This window comes from Electrophorus electricus, chromosome 17, assembly GCF_041902795.1.
Source record: "Electrophorus electricus isolate QZ-2024a chromosome 17, ASM4190279v1, whole genome shotgun sequence".
In the NCBI taxonomy this organism is placed as follows: domain Eukaryota; kingdom Metazoa; phylum Chordata; class Actinopteri; order Gymnotiformes; family Gymnotidae; genus Electrophorus; species Electrophorus electricus.
This window is the reverse complement of record NC_137513.1, coordinates 3,716,962-3,736,692: the sequence shown is the minus strand read 5'-3', so window position 1 is coordinate 3,736,692 and position 19,731 is coordinate 3,716,962. Positions and strand designations below refer to the sequence as shown.

Genomic DNA, 19,731 nt, shown 5'->3' with positions numbered 1-19,731 from the left:
CTGATGTATTCCAGCATTTATGTCCTTAACTGAAAGTACTTTTTTAAACAGTTATTTTATTATTGTGCTTAAACCACATAATTTTCTCAGAACAATGTCCAGTGTCCTTGATATACATTATGGTGTAGCTGTTTGCATAGTTTGCTCTTTCTGAGCTCCACTGATTATGTCCTATGTCCTATTTGCACCTTGTGTGGCTAGGTACTCTGGGCTCAACTGTTTATGTCTGGTCAGCGACTGCGCTAGAGGCAGCCTGCATAGCTGCAGTACTTCAATGTGCAGCACTGCTGTCACATGTGTCTCAGTTCTGCATCACAGAAGCAATTCTGTAGTCAACAGACTGACTGTCTCACTGGCTCATAGGCATATGGGGTTGACATATTTTAAATCTATCCAAATGCTTTTCATTTGGATCAGCCTGTCTTGGAACTAAGCATGATAATGATTTTATTGTGTTTTTGTCATAGAAGAAATGTGGTCTTTCAAGTGGCCCAAACTCTCTGGAAAACAAGAGCCTTGGAATACATTATGAGACAACATTATGTTGTAATACTTAGACCTAGTACGACACAAAATCTAACTTGCATTTTTTAATGTGTAACGTATTAGTGCAAGAATGTATTATTCTTTTCTTCTAATATCCTCGCCAGATGTGATCAGTTCTTCAGCAAAACAAACTGAGACTAGTTGATGGGATTTTACTGGCTGAGCAGCTCCTTCTCACACTGCCAAGCCGCCAGAATGTGAGCTCTGCTCAGCCCGCCACACATTCCACATCAGAGAGCACTACCACCCCCTGCCGTCTATATAGTTGTACTGCAGTCCCAATATGAAGCCCAGTAGTTGTACAGCAGTTCCAGGATGAATTTATTATGGCTTAAACCAATTATCATACACAGTAGCATCAAATAAAGGTAGTAGATGACACGGTTTTAAAATTTTAACAACATGTTATTCACATGTATTCATTTTACACTTTAATAATAGCTTTTCAGTGCTGGAACAAAATTGTATGCATGATACTACAGCTTTTCCCTTATGGCACAGGTCATCTGTTGAGTCCGAAAAAGGGTCCACCCTCTACTAGAGCCTCTGAGCAAGAATGTCTGTGTGGGAAACACTGGCACAATGGCTTAACCACAAGTCCTGTCTTTCTTGTCTTTGAGCCCTTGAAAGTGCTTTACTAGAAAGTTAGTGTGCAACCCGCGCTCCTTCTTAAGAGCTTTCTCTGTAACTGACCTTCATGCTCTCTAACCCCCATGACTATGCACCAGTTAGTTACTGTAAAATCAATAAAAACAATAAACTACAAAAGAAATAAAGGTTTGCATAATAAAAACAATCTTGTTTAATCTTGTCTGTTATTGTATACTAAAGAAAAAAAAGCTGATACACACCCAAAATGCACTAGTGCATATATATATAAAAAAAACCCCAGTAAACATAAATGTGAAGACCACAATGTCATGAGATCTTTATAAAATGTGTCTACATCACTGCAAGTTGTTTTAGTGGCCTCCTGTTTGCAGTCAAATGATTTCATGTAATAAATATCTGTAGAAGTATCAGCATGTTTACTTGGCTGCCCAAAGGCTATGGCAAACTGTTGCTACAGAGAATAGCATGGCACAAAGACTTAAGTATTGCACTACTTTGGGTTTAACAAATTAGGCCACTACTGCAATCTACTAAGTTAGATCCCTGAGACATTACATTGACACATAAAAGGTACTTGGACACATTCTTAAATCCCAAGTGCATACATGCAACTACCACAAACCTTTAGGATTATTGTCCTTATTATGCACTGAGAGCAATCTTAGGAAATAGATTGCATAGATTGCACTGCACTGATATGTATGCGTTTTCCACTGAGTGAGATGGCATCCTCTTGCTTTGGCTCAAGAGTTTTGCTGGAAGAAAACGGAACAGGAACAGTTAGTTTATTTTCATAGTTATTGTCCTAGAACTGAACGATTGGATGCCAAAGTTAAAGTCTTTAGGTTCAACCTGGTAACATCATCATGTTACTTATTTTGTCACTTTTAAAAGCAAACTTAAAACATTTGTTGGTAATGGGAGAGCAAATTTGTATGAATAATAGTCATTTTTACAATAACAAGATATATCTTTCTTTGATAATTAAGCAAGAGACATATCCACCCAGTTACAGTTTCCTAAAGTTTTAACACAAAGACAGACCCAAGACATTAAAATGTATCTAATGTATCTATTGCAACTTTTTCTGGACTATATTTAAGAATTCAAGTAAGATTGTTTACAGACAATAATTTTCTCTCTCCACATTGTTACAACATACATCAGTTAGCCAAAACATTAAAGCCATCTGTCTAATATTGTGTAGGACCCCATCATGCAGCCAAAACAGGTATGACCCATTGAGGCATGGACTCCACATGACCTCTGAAGGTGTCCTGTTAGCACCAGACCCTTTAACTCCTTTAAGTTGTGAGGTGGGCCTCCATGGATTAATTTTTATCTAGTACATCCCACAGATGCTTGATTGGATTTAGATCTTGGGAATTTGAAGGCCAAGTCAACAGCTTGAACCCTTGGTCATGTTCCTCAAACAATTTTTACAATGTGGCAGGATACATTATCTTGCTGAAAGAGGCCACTGACATTAGGAAATACTGTTTCCATAAAGGGGTGTACTTGATCTGCATCAATGTTTAGGTAGGTTGTACATGTCAAAATAACATCCACATAATGCCAGGATCCAAGGTTTCCCAGCAGAATATTTCCCAGAGGATCTCACTGCCTCAGCTTGCCATCTTCCCAAAGTACAACCTGGTGCCACCTCTTCCGCTGGTAGGTGATACACACACCCTGCCATCCACATGATGTAAAAAAAGAATACGATTCATCAGACCAGGCCACCTTCTCCCATTGATCCAGGGTCCAGTTCTGATGCTCATTTGCCCATTGTAAGTGCTTTGGGTGGTGTACAGGAGTCAGCGTGGGTACTCTGACCAGTCTGAAGCTATGCAGCCCCATATGTGTCCCATATGCAACTTCAAAAACTGTTCACCTGCTGCCTAATATATCCCACCCCTTGACAAGTGCGATTGTAATGTCATAGTCAATGTTTATTCACTTCACCTGTCAGTGATTTTAACGTTATGGCTAACTGGCAGGCCGATAGGCAGAACTGCGATAGAAACATATTAAAGCATACCTGCATGACAGAGTACACCCAGTTGAGCATCTGTCCGACATTCGAGTAAACGCCAGGATAGCCTGTTTTAGCACAGCCCACCCCCCAGCTCACCACACCCACCAACATCCATTCACTATTAAAGTACACCAGAGGACCACCACTATCCCCCTGAGAAATAAAGAAACAAAATGAAAATGGAGAGAGAGAAATAAGGAAAAGGGGTGAGAGTCAATGGAAGGACATTAGAGTACATAACAACACAGAATGGTAATCATTTGCACAATCTAAAATATCCAGAATATCAGACTGAATGTTCCAACCCAATAACTTGCAATTCTATGACAATGTATGGCAATCAAATTGAATTGAATTATATACCTGGCATGCATCCACTTTACCCTGGAGGTACCCAGCACAAAGCATCCTGGAAGTGAGGCTTGCACCGTATATTGCAGAACACTGAGCTTCGTCAATGAGAGGGATTTTGGCCTTCTGCAGAGTTGAGGCTGGCTGCCCTGCATGAGAGAGACAAATAGATGAGAGAGGTGAATGTGGGAAATACCACAGGAGAGACTCACTGAGGATAGGTGGTGCACAAATACCATCAAGTTTAGAATGAATACTCAAAGTCATCACACAAAGAAAATGAATATGACAACAAATAGTACATAGAGTGAAATTGCCTAGGACAAATAAAACAGTGATTTTTAACTTTTTCAAAAAATGAAAGTGAAATGAAGTGAAAAATACTGTTACAATACCGTTCTCCTGCAGAGTACCCCAGCCAGTCACTACCAGTGGGGCTCCTCCTCTGAGTCCCAGATCATAAGTTGTGAGGCACACTGGTCTCACCGAGACTAAAGGGAATTACACCACAGTCAGAGAAATTATTTATATTTGCTACAGATGGTGAAGTCCACAGATAGATTGCAGAAAAAAGATCCTAGATCATAGACCAAAGATCAGAAACTGTAGATCTTAGAGCTTAAGTCATAGACTATAAATCATAGCTTACAGCTCATAGATCCCAGACCAAAGATCATACATCCTAAATCATATATCATATCATACACCATATATAATAGACTATAAACCATAGATCCTAGATCATTAACTATAGATAGTAGACTATAGATCAGGGGTATTTGAGTCATCGATACCAGAGGGGCCAACCAGTGACACTAATAGTTCTGTCAACCACCAGCAATTACAAAAAGTTTGGATTTGGATTTGAGAGTAGATTTGAACAGGTCACTCTTTTTCAATGCTTTAACAAGGTATTTAAGCTTGCTGTGAAATAAAGCTTAAGTTTAATATATGGTTTTAGACTGGGGTATAACCTTTTCAAAAAATTAGCCAAGCAATTTTCTAGCATTGTAAAACTCATGACTATTTGGTGTCTTTGTGTGTGTGTGTGTATGCATGTGAATACAAGTAACTTCTAGCGTACCTCCCATTGTGACTGGTTTACTGAGTCTCATCATGGCCAGGTCATAGTCACTGACGTCTGCATTGTAGTCTCCATTCACAATGATCTTGTTCACAGAGTAGCCTCCCAGAGAGCCCATGTATGTCCTGCCTGCCAACACCCACCATCTGCTCACCTCCCTGTTCCTACTGCCCAAGAGGCCAAATGTGCATTACTGTGATGGTCTATGGCATTTACATGATTATGTTGAACTAATAAATAGGATCCATTAAAATGATAGGTAACATAATATGAAGACATGAAGATTGAGAACACAATATTCTTTTGCAAACTTTTATGGCTAAGCTTTCATTCTTATGAACTTAATTATTTTAGGATAATTCTCACAAAATGTACAACTCAGAAACGCAGTAGCCTATATAATTTTCACAAATGTATTTATTTATTTACATATTTATAAGTGAGAGAGTATAGTGTAGATCGAAGCCTGGCCCCTTTACATTTTCTGCGAAAATTTCCCTATTACACATAGATGCTTGTACATTTTATGTTTAGGCCAGGTGGTGAGTTTTTTTGTGTTCAGGTGGTTGTCACGGAATGCTCCTCCCCCCACAAATCACGTGGTACGGCCTGTTGCATGCAGGGGGATCCATATGTGTACTGTTTTGTAACCACACCCTGCGGCACTCGGGCCAATAGCATTACAGTGGTGAGCATTTATCCTGTTCCATGATCCAATGTGTTTGTGGCAGAACCTTTTTATGTTCACTTAAATGTGAACTCTACATTGTGTAGTTAGTGCTGATGTTAGACTCACTGCCTGATGTGAGAAATCGGATGTGAGGATCGTCAAAGTATGCAAGTAAATACCATTCAGATCTATTCTCCTAGTCTATTCTCCTGACTCATCATTGATGAATTTCCAGCTGGGTCTCTCCACAGTTGTGGATAATAATGACGGGTATAATTGGTCATTCCAACATAAAATTACTTAAGTGTTGTGATGAAGGTCATAAAACTGAAACCTTATCAATAGAAGTTTTGCTAAATGATCTCGTGTGCCGATATCCTACTTTTCTTAATATGCAGTATTTATTAACTATTTGTAAATTGGCACTTCAGAGTATATGGCAGCTAAATTCTTGTATTTGTAATATTCTGTGGGACCCAGTTGTGCAAAATGTATGTGTTACTGCTATTCTAGCAGTAAACAGTAATAGTTTCAACACTAAGAGCTATCACACCAAGGCAGATGTGTGCATGAGAGAAAGGCTGATGCCCTCACCCAGAGAAGCAGTGGGCCGCAGTGATGACCCAGGTTGGGGACACGAGGGAGCCTCCACACAGGTGCTGGCCACTCCACTGTAGGCTCACCTGCCATGGCCAGTTCTCGATTGCCGCATCCTGTCCCCCAACAATCCGGCTCGCTGGTGCCTCTGGGCCACAGTCTACAGACAAAAAGACATTGAATTATTAGACCCTTACTCAGGTACAAGACAAAAACGGTCTTGAAGTGCCATTTCCATTCATTTTTGCGGGTTTGTTTTTTTGCCAGCAGAGGTCAGGTTTTTGTTCTTTCTATCCTCCGTCATGCAATTCATTTAGGAAACTAGACTAAACCAAGGTGTTTACATGAATCGTATATAAAAGTATTCTAATAGTGTTTACATGAATCATATATAAAAGTATTCTAGTAGTAGGACTAGTACTACTACTACTACTACTACTACTACTACTACTAATAATAATAATAAGATTATTATCATTGTCTTCATTATCATCTTCATAATAACAATAATAATAATAATAATAGGATTATTATCATTGTCTTCATTATTATCATTGTCTTCATAATATTACTACTACTAATATTATTATTATTATTATTATTATTATTATTATGAAGATAATGATTTTATTATTATTATTATTATTATGAAGACAATGATAATAATCCTATTATTATTAACAATAATAATCTTTTACATTGCACATTTAATTTTGAGTCTAAATTCTCCAAGTAATTTACAAACAAAACATAAAGTACATTTATTAAATAATGAATATTCATGAAATTTAAATGCACATTGTGCAGGTAAGAGTCTCCCTATAGTGCCAGTCACCACAAAAACATTATCTTCTGCGCCGTCTGACTGTTTAGAAATCACAGTGAGAAAAACAACCTTAAACTGTACCTACCAAAGCAAGATGCATTTAACAGCAAGATTAAGAAACAACCAATAGAAAAGCAAGCTAGCAAGATAAATTACTGATAGATTACATGACGTTATCAAGTATGCTATCATCATACTCAAGCAGTTTAGAATGTATTTCAGTGTTGTTCTGGCAGTAAATCTTCATATATTAGTACAGGTGATAAACAGAAAAAAAAAAAAAAAAACAGTAGAAAATTTATTTTTTCAACATTTTGTCACACCCTGGGCTACACACAGCAGCGCGCACACATGCACACTCGCTTCTCTCCCTCACTTCCAGTCACCCACCTATGAAGTAATCATCACTTGTACATACCCCTCCTCTCCTTTTCTATTCAAGTCCCACAGGTACCTCCATTCCTTTCCTTTGACCCTTTCTGGTCCATGGAAGCCTGTGACAGTGCTGGTGAAGGCTGCCATCAGAGACTTTGCTCATTCTGAACATTTCATGGTCTTTGTTTTATTTAGTTTAAGAAAACATTAGATAACTGCACTTGAGCTTTGGCCCATGTGTGGAGTTTTCACACATTTTTGTCTGATGAGGAGAACTTAAGTATTTCTGCATGCATCCTCCACATATTATACCTACACATGCATCTGTTTGATAGTCAAAAATATGCTAGGAATTGTTTTAGAAAATGTTTTGAATTGTTAGAATTGTTTTGAATCTTATGTCTAAGATTCAACCCAACAATGAAATAAATTAAAAACCTATAGAGTAACAGGTTTAGAGGAACACGGGACGTATGAGCCTTGTGGTATGTGCAAATTTGTATTTTACACGCTATGTAGGATTAGAAACGGATTTCAGTTTGACTAACTGAAAATGAATTTAACTTCAAATATAAAGGCATATGTTTAATATCTTATGACACAATACAGATACAACTTGCTTGAAATGATCAGGTGTAAACTGGGTCTGATAAAACTTTTAAAAGCAATTGAGTAACCTACCTGAGCAGGTCAAAGTGATGACTGAACCTGAACTGCATGTATTCCTACAGGAGACAAAGATGTGGGAGGCTCATTTTCAAAAGATCATCTCTACACTGAGTTGTTTATTTGTGTAAAGGTTAACTGCTCTAGTAGCAAACCACAAAAAATGAACATCAGGTAAAGTGCTAGATATGACTCCTTCACATAAGGATCTTTAGTGTAAAGAAGTACCACTAGATATGATTCATCATGTAACAACTATGATTCCCATAAATCATTTGTTGGTGCATTTCTTTGTCTCTTTGTGAATATAACATGTTTATACAGACAAAAGTGACTAAGACAATAGTTTAATCTCAACTTAAATATCCCAACATGGTAGCAAAAGGTAAAAAGGTATATGTTCAAGTTGGGGTAAAATTAACCAAAGTATGAGTACTGACTTTTTGGTGACATTGGACTGAATTGTGTGCGTGCTGACTGGTTCCACCTCATAGAAAAACATCTTCAGTTCTGGTGGCAGGTCATTCACTAAGACTGTACTGTAAGAAGGATTACTAAAGAGAAAGAAAGACAAAAAGACATTGCAAAATGTTTCATTAATAATAATAGTTTTGCACGTCTTCCTGAATATTTTGGACCTGCAGAGTTGTAGGATCTTTCTGCTCACGCTGTGTATCCTAGCTGCTGACAGGCCACCTGAGTGTGTTGTTGAGTCCAGCCCTCTGCACACACACTTCTCCACCTGTTTTCATCAGCACTGTATATCTGAAGCATGGAGAGATTTGAGACCAGCCGTACTGTGGAGACACAATTGGAAACATTCACTTGGACGGAAGAGAGCAGATACAGCTTTTGGTTATTCCTATGATGTCTGGTCCACCCCAAGTTGTTGAGTATAGTAATTTTATCAGTATGATGTACAGATAGATATTTTGTATAATAATAATATTTTAAAATATTAATGTTCTTTGACAACTGAAACCTAAAATATCAAGCAGTACCCAAATGAAAGGGTTTCTACGTGCTTTAAAAGTGTCATCAAAAGTGCCTCTGAAATTTTAATAATAAATCACATGACTATAATTTGAAAATTCAAGGAATAGCCAAATAAGTAAGTTTGGACAGAAGAACAGATGAGTAAAGAAAGACCAAAAGAGGAGCAAAGGAAAAGAAATGATTATACAGTAAATGAATTTTGATGTCTCTTGTATCTAAGAGTAAGATGTAATGTAAAAAAAAAAGAACAGAAGACTTTTAAATGAAAAGTCAAAAAGAGTTAAAGAAGGCATTCCAGATCAGTGAAGGTGTGAAGAATGGATATGTCATTTCTGCCACCACTGAAAACGTCCACAGTAGGTTTGGTGGTTTTAGCTTGAAATGTGTCAAAACATATGCACCTTGGAAGGGGAATTATATTTAGAAACTAGACACGCAGATGATTTTTGTTATGATGTAATGCCAGTGATATTTTTTGTTATTGCACATTGTATGCATGTGCTACAATGTGCATATGTATATCGTAACATTGCTTACCAGGAAATGTGGAATTGGTTACAAATTTAGACACACAATTAGACTCATCCTCTCCATCTGTGCAATCCGGTTTGCCATTGCAAGCATCAGCTATTGGAATGAATTTTAATGACTTGGAGCAGAAGAAGTATTTACTTTCAACCAGCTGCTTGACTAAAAAAAAGGAGAGAACAATGTTATGTAAAAAACGATTTTATTAATGCTAACAACCTGAGGCATCTCATGCTTTTACCAATTAAATAAATGACTGATCAAGATCAAACATGGGTGACATTGGGCCTATTTCACAAATCCATCTTAATGCTTGCCTTAGCTTAAATTTAATCTTATTGTTGAAAGAGGTTCAGCCAAGATCAAGTTCATTCTGAATGTGAAAAAGTAGTGAATGGTTCTCACTGAAATATGCAGCTACAGCCAGAATACCCAGAATAACTAGTACACAGAGGATGGTGATGAGGATCAATTTCCATGATTGTTTTTTCCTCTGTGGTTTCGTGTCTGTCATGGGCTTCCTGTGTTTCCCAGGCCTGTCCACAACTGAGAGAGAGAAACAATCAAGTCCAGTCATAGTGCCCTACCTGATTGCACATAGTCTTTGCCAAATAGATGATACAAGCTTTAGCCACCTTACACACTGACAGTTTTGTCCAAACCAGACTATGGTTGGCATACATTTATTAACCTAAAACCTTTTTGTGAACTCTATACCAATTCATGAGTTCATTTCCACATGATGGTCTGTACACTGTTCCAGTCAACCAGTGGTACAGTTTGCATAAGGGAAGTTGCAGCCTGTACAATGGCATATATTCAACCAGGAAGTAAAACAATGGAGCACATGCACTACTACATGTCAATATGAGTGACGCACAAATTCACTGATAAAGCACTCAACAGACTCATTTGCCTCATTGCACCCAAATGTATGCCTGTTTGGTAAAATGGCACATAGTGTGAAAACACATCAACAACCTGGGAGCAATGGCACTCACACTCAGCAAACTTCCCCATTGAGAGAAAATAATTTCCATCATACCCAATAACAAAAAGCTTTCATGACAAACTTGACAAATGACACTTTACCTCGTTTTGCTGGATTTAGGGGTGTTGTACTCTCTTCAGCAAGCTCGATATTAGTCTGTATATGAGAAGAATGTAGCTGAATAATTTTTTTTATCAGAGCCTAATTACCATTAACAAGGAATAACAGCTAATAAATAATTAATTAATATTTAAATGCATCAAATTATTGTATATATGTCATTGTCATATGACAATTGTGACTTGACAATGATGGTCAGCATAGGTTTCAATCAATGATGAGTCTCTAAAGAATGTGCACAAAATAACAATTTGTAATAAAAAGTTTCCATTTCCCAGAAACCTCAGCATATTCCTGTAAGTCTACTTATGGCATGGAACAAAAAGAAAAAAAGAAAAACAAGCCATAACTACTGGATGTGCTTTTGTGTACACAAAGAGAGTTCAATGCTGTTTATAAAAGAGGCAAATAAAATATATAAATAAAATAAAAGAGGCAACTGATGAATATAAGACATATGACCCACTACTGACTCATTTGATTTTCATACAGCCACTATCCTATTTTTTCTTTTGATTATAAGGGTGTAATATGATATGCCAGGGCTCTCTGGTTAAATAGCTTGTTGTTCTAGTTTGTAGTTTCCATAGACTGCATGGCCGTTAAGTTTTGCTTGCAGGTTTTTCCTGCCAGCACTAATCAGAGTGCTTTTGTTAAGGGTGGAACCTGAATTTCATCTCAGACACCCCTCACCCCCACCTCGCACCCCTTTATTCTTGATGTTTCAGGAGAGTGGTCAGCTAATGTAGGTGTTTAAAGCACCATTAAGCTCTATGATCTTTCATTTTATACATGTCTGTCCCAAAACATCAACCCAGCATGTTCAGATATTTTGCCATGATTTCAGGGGATTTTAAACTGGCCGGCCTAGTTGATGTGCTATTGGCCATGCAGCATTATTTACGATAGTGTCAGCAGTCTGCTATGATACCTGAGACCCCTGGGAATCTCTGAATAAAGCACAGCATTTGATTGGTCTTCTTTGTCTGCAGAAACTTTCTTGGTTTATAGACACTTGCTATCTTGCAAACTAATCTGCTGCACATAATATTAGTCCACTTTGGGGTTTATAACCCTTAGTTAAAACCAATCTATCAGTAAATGGAAGACATGAAGTTCCTTGCATCTCTGGTTTATGTGCGTTTGACCAGTGTGCAAATGGTCCCTCACATTTAAGGGACTATAAAACATTGTTTTATTCTTGTTTTTTCCTCTTTCTCCTACATCACTTGGCTGTCTTATCTGAGACATTGTTGCCATAATGTAAAACATTATTAATCCTTCTTATGTTACAGGTAATAAATATGCTTGTTAAATTGCTTATAGCAAATCATTTGTGAATTTTGAGTTGCAAAAATGTTTTCATACTGGGCAAAGCGGAACCAAGTTTATTCATTACACCAATTCTCTTTGCTAATTGGCCAAATGTGGAACTTATTTAACTAGAGGCTTATATATAATGAGTCATAACTACCTCCACATTTATCCACTTACATACTAACTGGAGTTTGACTGGGCAACTTCTGATGAGCAGACCTTTCCCTATCTTAATATGCTGTGGTTTAACAAATATGACTTCAAATATGTGCTTGTCACCTTTACATTTTAGAATTATCTAGCCCAATCTAAATGTTATTCTATTTATCTTCAGGATACTTACCTTGGTAGCACCACTAAAGATATCTTCAGAATTTAAGTTGTTTATACCAAAGTATAAACTATCTAGAATTTGTTAACAATTTGCTGTCTAAGAAGTGCAGGTCTGTTCCTGTATGAGGATGTTATGAAGCTTTCTCTCAAAAATAGTCAGTGTCCAGACCTTTGACCATGAAGATTTGTTATCAAATCTGTGCCTGTATGCAGGCCTGTGTCAGTGTGTCTGTGATCCACTTAGAGGCACTGTGCTGCCCTCGTTGTCTGTCCAGGTCTCTCTCCAGTGCACCGGGAATTCCTACCTCATTCATGGACTACTCAGGACATACATTTCCATATACATATTTGCAATGGCCAGAGAGTTTGTAGAATTAACAATACCGTTTACCCGCACCAGAACAGCACATCCACCACAGAATGATATTATGCCGTCAACTCTACATATAGAATTTCAGATATTTGTTGTTTAGTTGTTTTCAGGTAAGCAGCAGACCTCTATTGTGAAAATTTCTGTATAAACAAGATTTTTATAAGAAATTATTGGAATACTTTTGTCATAGTACAATATTTCCCTCCACGTGGCCAAACTGACACAGGGCAACTGGCTAAAGAATGTGGCAGAACAGGTTCTGTGTTAGGTTTAGAGGTCTTAAGTATGTATGGGTGTGTGTGTGTTTGTACATGCGTGTCTACCATTTGAATGTTTTATACTCTGCGTAATACAAACTGACATAACCATTAAATACAACCTCACACCACCAGTAATAAGAAAATATTAATGTGTTTTAGGCTGAGAATTTGTTAGGCTTTTTAAAAGAAAACATTTTTGTAATATATGCAGTGAAGTACATTTAAATGATAAAAATCTCTCAAAATACAGGCTCAGTAGAATTTGTTTCTTATTATTATTTACTTGTTGAGCATTAAAAGGCAAAATGTGCAAAGATTCCAACTACAAAATAATGTGAGTAAAGGGTTTATATAAAGACTCAAAGATCATATTGTTTATGATCATACAATTTAATGAATTTAATGAACTATTAAACTTTTATGAGAGAATAGTTCTTTGAATGAAAATGAGATTAGGGCTAGGGTCAGTTAATTGGATTACTGTGTTTTGGGTTTGTGTTTATTTTTTTGTTTTGTTTTCAGTTAGGAAGATTGTTGAAATGTTCTTTAATAATGGAAATATATTATTTAAACACAGCTGCCAATTGTTTTAATTATTGTGAAATGGACTATACATACTTTATTTGGTTTTATTAAGAGTTCCACTGTGATGTGATCTGATACACGGTGATGTGACACTGACACTTTGGAATAGATGGGAGCTGAAAACATCCTTCATCAGATCCTACCTCTGAGGAAATCTATTTATTTAGAAAAAAAATGACTAACTATGTGAAGCACACTCCACTTCTCTAAACAAGAGTGGCTATTCCATGGCCTCAGATCTGTTTGTCCATGTGATACTGACACCTGGAATTTCAGCCTATAGTTAAAACAAATACTTCAAATAAAAAGGTAATGCCTCAGGAAAAGAAACGCCTTGAAAACAAGGTCTTCCAAAGTGCCACATAATTCTACAGGCACTATTTGCTATGCCAGATGCTTCATAGGCATGGCCATAATATGTGCATCACAAAACAAGAAGATTCTTTGAATTGAAAACTTCTATCTTCTTGGAACTGAAGCAGGTACTTAGAACTGGCCAGGTGAGTTTGAGTTTAAGGTTTTCATTGAGGTACAGGTCTCTTGCAAAACTACATGACAGTAGCTTTTCAGGTGTTAATGTCTCAGACATGACTTGGACTAGAAGAAAGAAATTCCTTTGGAATTGGAAATTAGTGTGGTCCAACATATCAATGATGTCGCAGTAGTGAAGCATCTGAATATATTCAGTGGATTAAATCAAGAGACTTAATTAACTGTGTAAATAAAATGTGTTTATAATCTGATAAATTCAGTTATTTTTTTTACTTCATAGTATCTAAATTCATGTCTGTAGATGTCAACCTGAAAAGTCACTGAACATGTAACAGGTATAATACATACCATCTGGGCATACTCAACAAACTGTTACAGACATACTGTTAACATTTTGTAACTGGATTTTTAAACTGGATTTAGGGTTGGGGCCAAGATTAGGTCCAGGGTGAGGGTTAGGTTTACGGTTTTGGGTTGAGATTATGGTTATGATTTGGGTTGATGTTAAGGTTTGTTGGGTTGATTTGAGGTCTGATCACTGGTTTCTGACCCTTGAACTTTTCCACTGTTCCTCGAACTGAGTAAGCTTTACTGAGATTGTATCCAAACTCACCTCTGATTCATTCATGACAATTTTACAGATGCTCTGTTGAGGGCTTATAAATTATCTATAAATGACAACCCAAAGTGTTATTGAAATTAGAATGCTTAAGTAGTCTGATTTAGAGGGCAACTATAATGAATAAATTGTGTAGGTGTAATAAACTGAGTTTATATTGTATATTACATGTAGAAACACATTGTTCAATATGTTAAATAGTAGTCTAAGTGGTAGCTTTCCATAGTAATTTTGACCTTGAAGCTGGTGATTGACTTTATGAAATCCTTATAATTTGGTATATTATAATAGTTCAAGTTTCATAGTTGTTTAGTTCAAGAAGACAACACAAAAGTCAAGTATGCAGATGTTGAGTAAATTATTCTAAACCAGGTTAAAAGACAAAAGTAATGGAAATAATTTCTTTGCTAATATTAATTTTCCTTTTGTTCTTTCTGTCTTCTTCTATGGCATAGTCTTTTACCATCCTGTTCTTTTTGTTTACTGACATGATTTATGTGGTTATTTATTTTTATTTAGTTTTATGTTGCTGTAGCTCTTAAATATACCTCTAAAAACCTGTAATTGTGCCCTTTCAAATTTCAGTTCATTTTCAGTTTACATTTTCTTTCAGAAAGAGATACAAATTCACTAATGGCTAACAAAAACAATAAGCACAATTTAAATCTCACTGTATGGTTATTTCATGTCCAAGCATGAAAATGTGCTAGTCCACCAACGCAATGCAAATTTTCAAATCTATAAAGTCTAAATTAAAAATCTAAAATATAACACAATTGACAAACGTGGATGTACTCTGTGAATTGAATCTATCCCCTTTTTCAACTCTCAGAGAGAATGCAGACTCACCCTCATGGCTGTACTGCTGCGCTGGCTTGTAGCACCGCCTGTGAATAGGAGCCTGTAGGTTTTGAGCAGGCCTCTCAGCTATGACTCTCAACCTCTCTACACACCTTTTACTCAGTGCCCGTCAACTTTGCTGTCCTGTTCTTCCTGTTCACTTGCTTTGGCTTGGTTTTGTATTTTCCGCTGGGAATTACTGCAGTGACTTGCATAGGACTCTAGAAACCTGCTTTCTTACAACTCCCTCATGTTTATTTTCTGAGAGGCCCAGCCCCCACTCTGATATGTTCACTAACGCAACAGGACACCTCTCTTCCTCTTTCACCTGGGTGTCTCCTCCTCCCACCTCACTCCCCCCCCCCCTCTGGGTGTAGTCATATCTGTCAGTTTCTGTTGCCAAAAGCTGACAATGCTCCATATGATACTGACTCAGAATGAATCATGTTTGAAGAATTGCCCTTCTTGCCATTCCTGACCTTAAAATAGAAACTCCAAGACCCAGATTTACTTTATTTAATTGCTTGCTATTTTTTGTGTGATCTGTTATTTGAGTTGTCATCCATTGCAGCCAAATGTATCGTGTTCAGATCCTAAAAACAAATTCACACATGCAACTTAATAAACTTTTAATTGTTTGTCAGAACAAACAAAAATCTCCAATCAATAAATCTTTAGTGGTAAAGGTGACCTATAAGAAATCAGAAAGTGAACCTCCAACATGCTCATCATGATGGAGCAAGGAAGTAGGATCAGGTAGCAGAATTCTCTTCTTTTTTTTTTTTTTTAAATCTCCAGCCATTGGTCAAGTAAATACTGAGTGACACTGAAACTTAGCGTAAGGGAAATGGGACTGTCACATTCCGGCACTGTTAGCATGTTCAGTCTTGTTAGTATCATAGTACAGTAGATCACTGCTGTTCACCATGATATGCAACACATGGGCAAGAAAACATCAGTCTCAAAGTATCCCACTGATAATGCCTTGGTTCTTCCCCATGCAAGCTCTTCACTGGACCAAGAAAACCCATGAGAGGTTACTTTGTGTTCTTTAAGTTGTCATTTAAATTATTTAGTTTATGAAACACAGTGATTCACATTTGCTTAATGTTGAGCATAATGAACAAAAAATAGGTGTGTGTGGGGGTGGGGTTCCATTAATAAATTCAAATGATAGCACTACATTGTGTTAAAACAACACTATTTTGAAAGTGTTAGTGCAGTTCTGTGGCTGAATAGAGTCTAAGGTGCTGTATAAACATTTTGATGATATTAACCACTTTATTCTATAGATGTAGTATGTTAGTAAATCAAGAATATACAGCTTATACAAAATATACAAAAGTAGAGGCTCTCAGTCCAGTCCTCATGGCCAGGTTTTTGTTCTGTTTCAGAGCCTCATACATCTTCAACCAAGTAAAGAATGGCTGCAACCTTCATTACCTGCCACTGGGAGCTGAAGCAGTATAAAAAAGTGAATGTGGAACATCTGCTCAAGTGAGTGCACTGCAGTTCTTGTTTACATTTTATTCCCCAGAAGTATAATGTACTGTATTGTTAATAGCTGAAGGTTTTCAAAAACAAAGTTAACTGTATTAGCATTTGGAATCGTGCATAGCAAGAGGACTGGCTTCTTTCAAGATCCACAGTATGGCCACTTAATGTGAGCAAGCTCAGTAAAAAGAGTAGTGGGCAGAAACTAAACACCACATGTACATTCATCTCCTCACCATTTCCTCAATCTGCAGAAGTGACTCAGAGGCCAAGGTGCATCCCAAAGCAAGGTATAGCAGAGAGGGGTGTTTCAGGAAGCCCTGCTGAAGTAAGTCAGCACTATTGCCTAATCATGAACTAACTCTTTGGCTGCTCTTTTCAAAATCTCAAAACCTTGCAGATTTTATTTTGGATGGCAACCTCACAAAATTGACCTTTCCTGTTTGCTGGAATAACAAATGGATGGTTTGAGCGAGGATCAGATCCTAAATATGTTTCTGACCCATGGAAGGAAATGGTGTTTTTGGAACAAAAATGTATGATGTTTTGATACATTTGAGATCATAACTGTCTGAATGTAAGGACATGATGCAGCCTCTACCTGTTCTGACCTCTGCATGGGCTGTCAGCTTTCAGAACTTCCAACATGCTAATTAGCTTTATATGCCTCCAGTCTACCCAATATATAATTTGTCTCATTCTTTGAGAATTTGAGGTATAGTTTTATAATATTAGGTATTTTGTAATAAGACGATTAGTTTCTTCCTGATTCTGTCCTGTCTCTATATACCTGCCTGGATTACTTCAGTCTGGAATAAAAACTCCTCATACATGTGATATACTGGTGCTAGCAGAGAGTTAATCAGTTTCTGCATTTATGTTGTTATTATATTTAGATTTGTCATTAAATGTTTTCAGTAGTCCTAAATATTTAAGGTTAAAAAACTGAATAGAAAACATGCAAGCAGCTACAAAACAGCATGGGAAAGTTGATGGATTTGGGACAGCTGTGGCAAGACCTTTGAATAACTACTTTAATTTGCCTCTCAAATTTGTCCAGTATTGAGGAAGGGAGAAATCAAGCACCCAGCGGTAACAATGCTTGCGACTTCAGCAACAACAAATCTTGTGAAATCAGCAGAAATGATTGCTCTTGTGGGCATTCCAAATAGATCTACCTGGAATAGCTTTTCTGTTTAACAATTATCTGTGTTAAATTACAAGTTCACTAAGAACTGCTCTACAGTGTCATGCTATGCGTTCTCTCATCATATTGTCATTTAATACTGATGTAGAATTAGTTTAACAAGACTGATGTACTGTACATATATGTTTTGTTGGGGTTGTAATGATAATATAGCTCTTACTCACTACTGGGCCGAAACTGAACTTTAAATACTTAATCTGATATCTGCACCGTTAGGCATCTTCCACCACCAGTTCTGTAGCATGAAATCAGAATGCTCACACAAGCAATGAATGATCAAGAGAGACAAAGAGGAGTGCATCTTTAACTCCCAAACTTCCAACCATGAGGTAAAATTTCAGACCGTTACAGTGCTTAGAACTCTGCTGTCCAACCCTACTTTTCCTCAAGGACACATTTTTGATATTTACCAACTCAAATGTCCAATCTTTGATAAAGCTTATCAAATCTCATACAATGAGCTATGGCAGAAAATTTGATATAGGACAATAACATTTCAGTTAAATTTATCACTTGAATGTATTTAATTAGAATAAATTTCAGAGATATTTTAACCTCACCGAAAAAAAACTCTAACCAAGTGAGGAAATGGAATGACTTAGAAAAGTCTTTTTTTTTTTTGTAATTAAGCAGTAGATTAAGTACTGTAGAATCAGAATTTATTACTTACTTTTGTTAAGGATATCCTTGTCATCTGAAGTCTGGCGAGAGTTATATCCTTTCCTCTTTTCCACACTCCTTTCCCTTGGCTCTATGCATTTGTGTTCTGTTAGAACCCAGTTGCCCTGACCTGATTCAACTCAGCTGTTTAAATATTCCCCTCCCTCTCACATTCATTTCTCATTTGCTGACATATGCCAGAGTTGCTGACTCCATACTGATTGGTCACGTGTTCTTTTATGAGGACTGTGGAATTTGAAATCAGGAAATGATAGGAGGAAAATGGGAAATGGAGTGAATTATTTTGTTCTGAAATGTAATTAACATATATAACAATGCTTCAGAAATGTGATTTTGCATTAATTAGTGTGCAGTCAGTGAGGGTAAATGGAAATGTAAGTTTTCTATGATGGGGGCATGTATGGGATGAGTGTGCAAGTGCACATTTGATTTTTAACAATCAACTTGCTGTGTGAAGCCAACTATTATATTCTGTGTAGGAAATGAGGGCCAGGTTTTAGAAAAGATCAAAAGTTGTAGGCAGAGTTGCAGAATTTAAAATTTTATTACAGAGGCTGTTTGGACTACTAGAGGTTCTGTTTTTGTTTTGCAGCAATGCAAGTTTTAGTTTTCCATTCCACTATTTTATGCTCTACATTTGATGTTTACCTCTTTTGTCTCCAAAACAAGCATTTGGTTGTTTCAAGTACACAAGTATTTATATCTCATGGCATATGGGACAAAGAACCTTTATATCTCACTAATAATTTGCCCACATAGGTATGCTCACCTATAATTAAAAACATGCAATGTCCAGAGACACCCAAAGCAGCATCTCAGTACAATTTGTTTTATTAGAGCTATTTTGTACTTTGACAGCTTTCTTACATGGAAACTGGACTTTGAAGCTTCACCTCAGCCAAGAATAGCACCATAAAGTAGAAAGGCAATCATTGAGGCCAAGTTAGTATTACTATTGAACCATATAGTATACAGTATTCATTTAGTATTAAACCTGTATATTATATACATTAATATATATATATATATATATATATATATATATATATATATATATATATATATATATATATATATATATATATATAAATAAATGAATCAGGGGCTAACCCCCCCCCCCCCAGGAGAAT

General features: G+C 36.8%; 2 protein-coding genes across 6 annotated transcripts in view; one reads left to right on the top strand and one right to left on the bottom strand.

Annotated features, from left to right (window-relative positions):
- The window catches only part of scn4ba (sodium channel, voltage-gated, type IV, beta a), a 30,391-nt gene extending 29,049 nt beyond the window's left edge, over nt 1–1,342 (top strand). For 2 of the 3 annotated variants that reach the window (XM_035534510.2, XM_035534512.2), the window contains exon 7: nt 202–1,342. In XM_035534510.2, the coding sequence (XP_035390403.1) occupies nt 202–246 (45 nt within the window). In that variant the 3' untranslated portion in view covers nt 247–1,342. The remainder of the gene's footprint in view (nt 1–201) is intronic. The other variant, XM_035534511.2, reaches the window with a different exon arrangement.
- Nucleotides 855–18,679, bottom strand: tmprss4a (transmembrane serine protease 4a). Of its 3 annotated transcripts, none has more exons than XM_081699709.1 (13): nt 18,591–18,679; nt 10,382–10,436; nt 9,695–9,835; nt 9,299–9,451; nt 8,433–8,562; nt 8,206–8,319; nt 7,781–7,824; nt 5,896–6,058; nt 4,632–4,798; nt 3,943–4,038; nt 3,560–3,696; nt 3,200–3,349; nt 855–1,913 (listed from the first exon to the last, which is right to left on the bottom strand). In XM_081699709.1, exons 1-13 carry the CDS (start codon nt 18,612–18,614, stop codon nt 1,902–1,904), a joined length of 1,386 nt encoding a protein of 461 aa, XP_081555835.1. In that variant the 5' UTR covers nt 18,615–18,679; the 3' UTR covers nt 855–1,901. The 3 variants fall into 3 exon arrangements, with proteins under 3 accessions (XP_081555835.1, XP_081555836.1, XP_081555837.1); XM_081699710.1 differs by having other exon boundaries at nt 4,632–4,795; nt 18,591–18,678; XM_081699711.1 differs by lacking the exon at nt 18,591–18,679 and adding an exon at nt 15,229–15,477.
- Between the last annotated feature and the right edge of the window lie 1,052 nt (nt 18,680–19,731).

Coding starts and splice junctions, on each gene's coding strand:
- tmprss4a (XM_081699709.1), bottom strand. CDS start 18,614: ATGACAAGGATATCCTTAACAAAA. Junction 4,799..5,895: donor GCGGCCCACTGCTTCTCTGG/GTGAGGGCATCA, acceptor CCTCTTGGGCAG/TAGGAACAGGGAGGTGAGCA. Junction 3,697..3,942: donor GGGTACTCTGCAGGAGAACG/GTATTGTAACAG, acceptor TCTCTCATGCAG/GGCAGCCAGCCTCAACTCTG.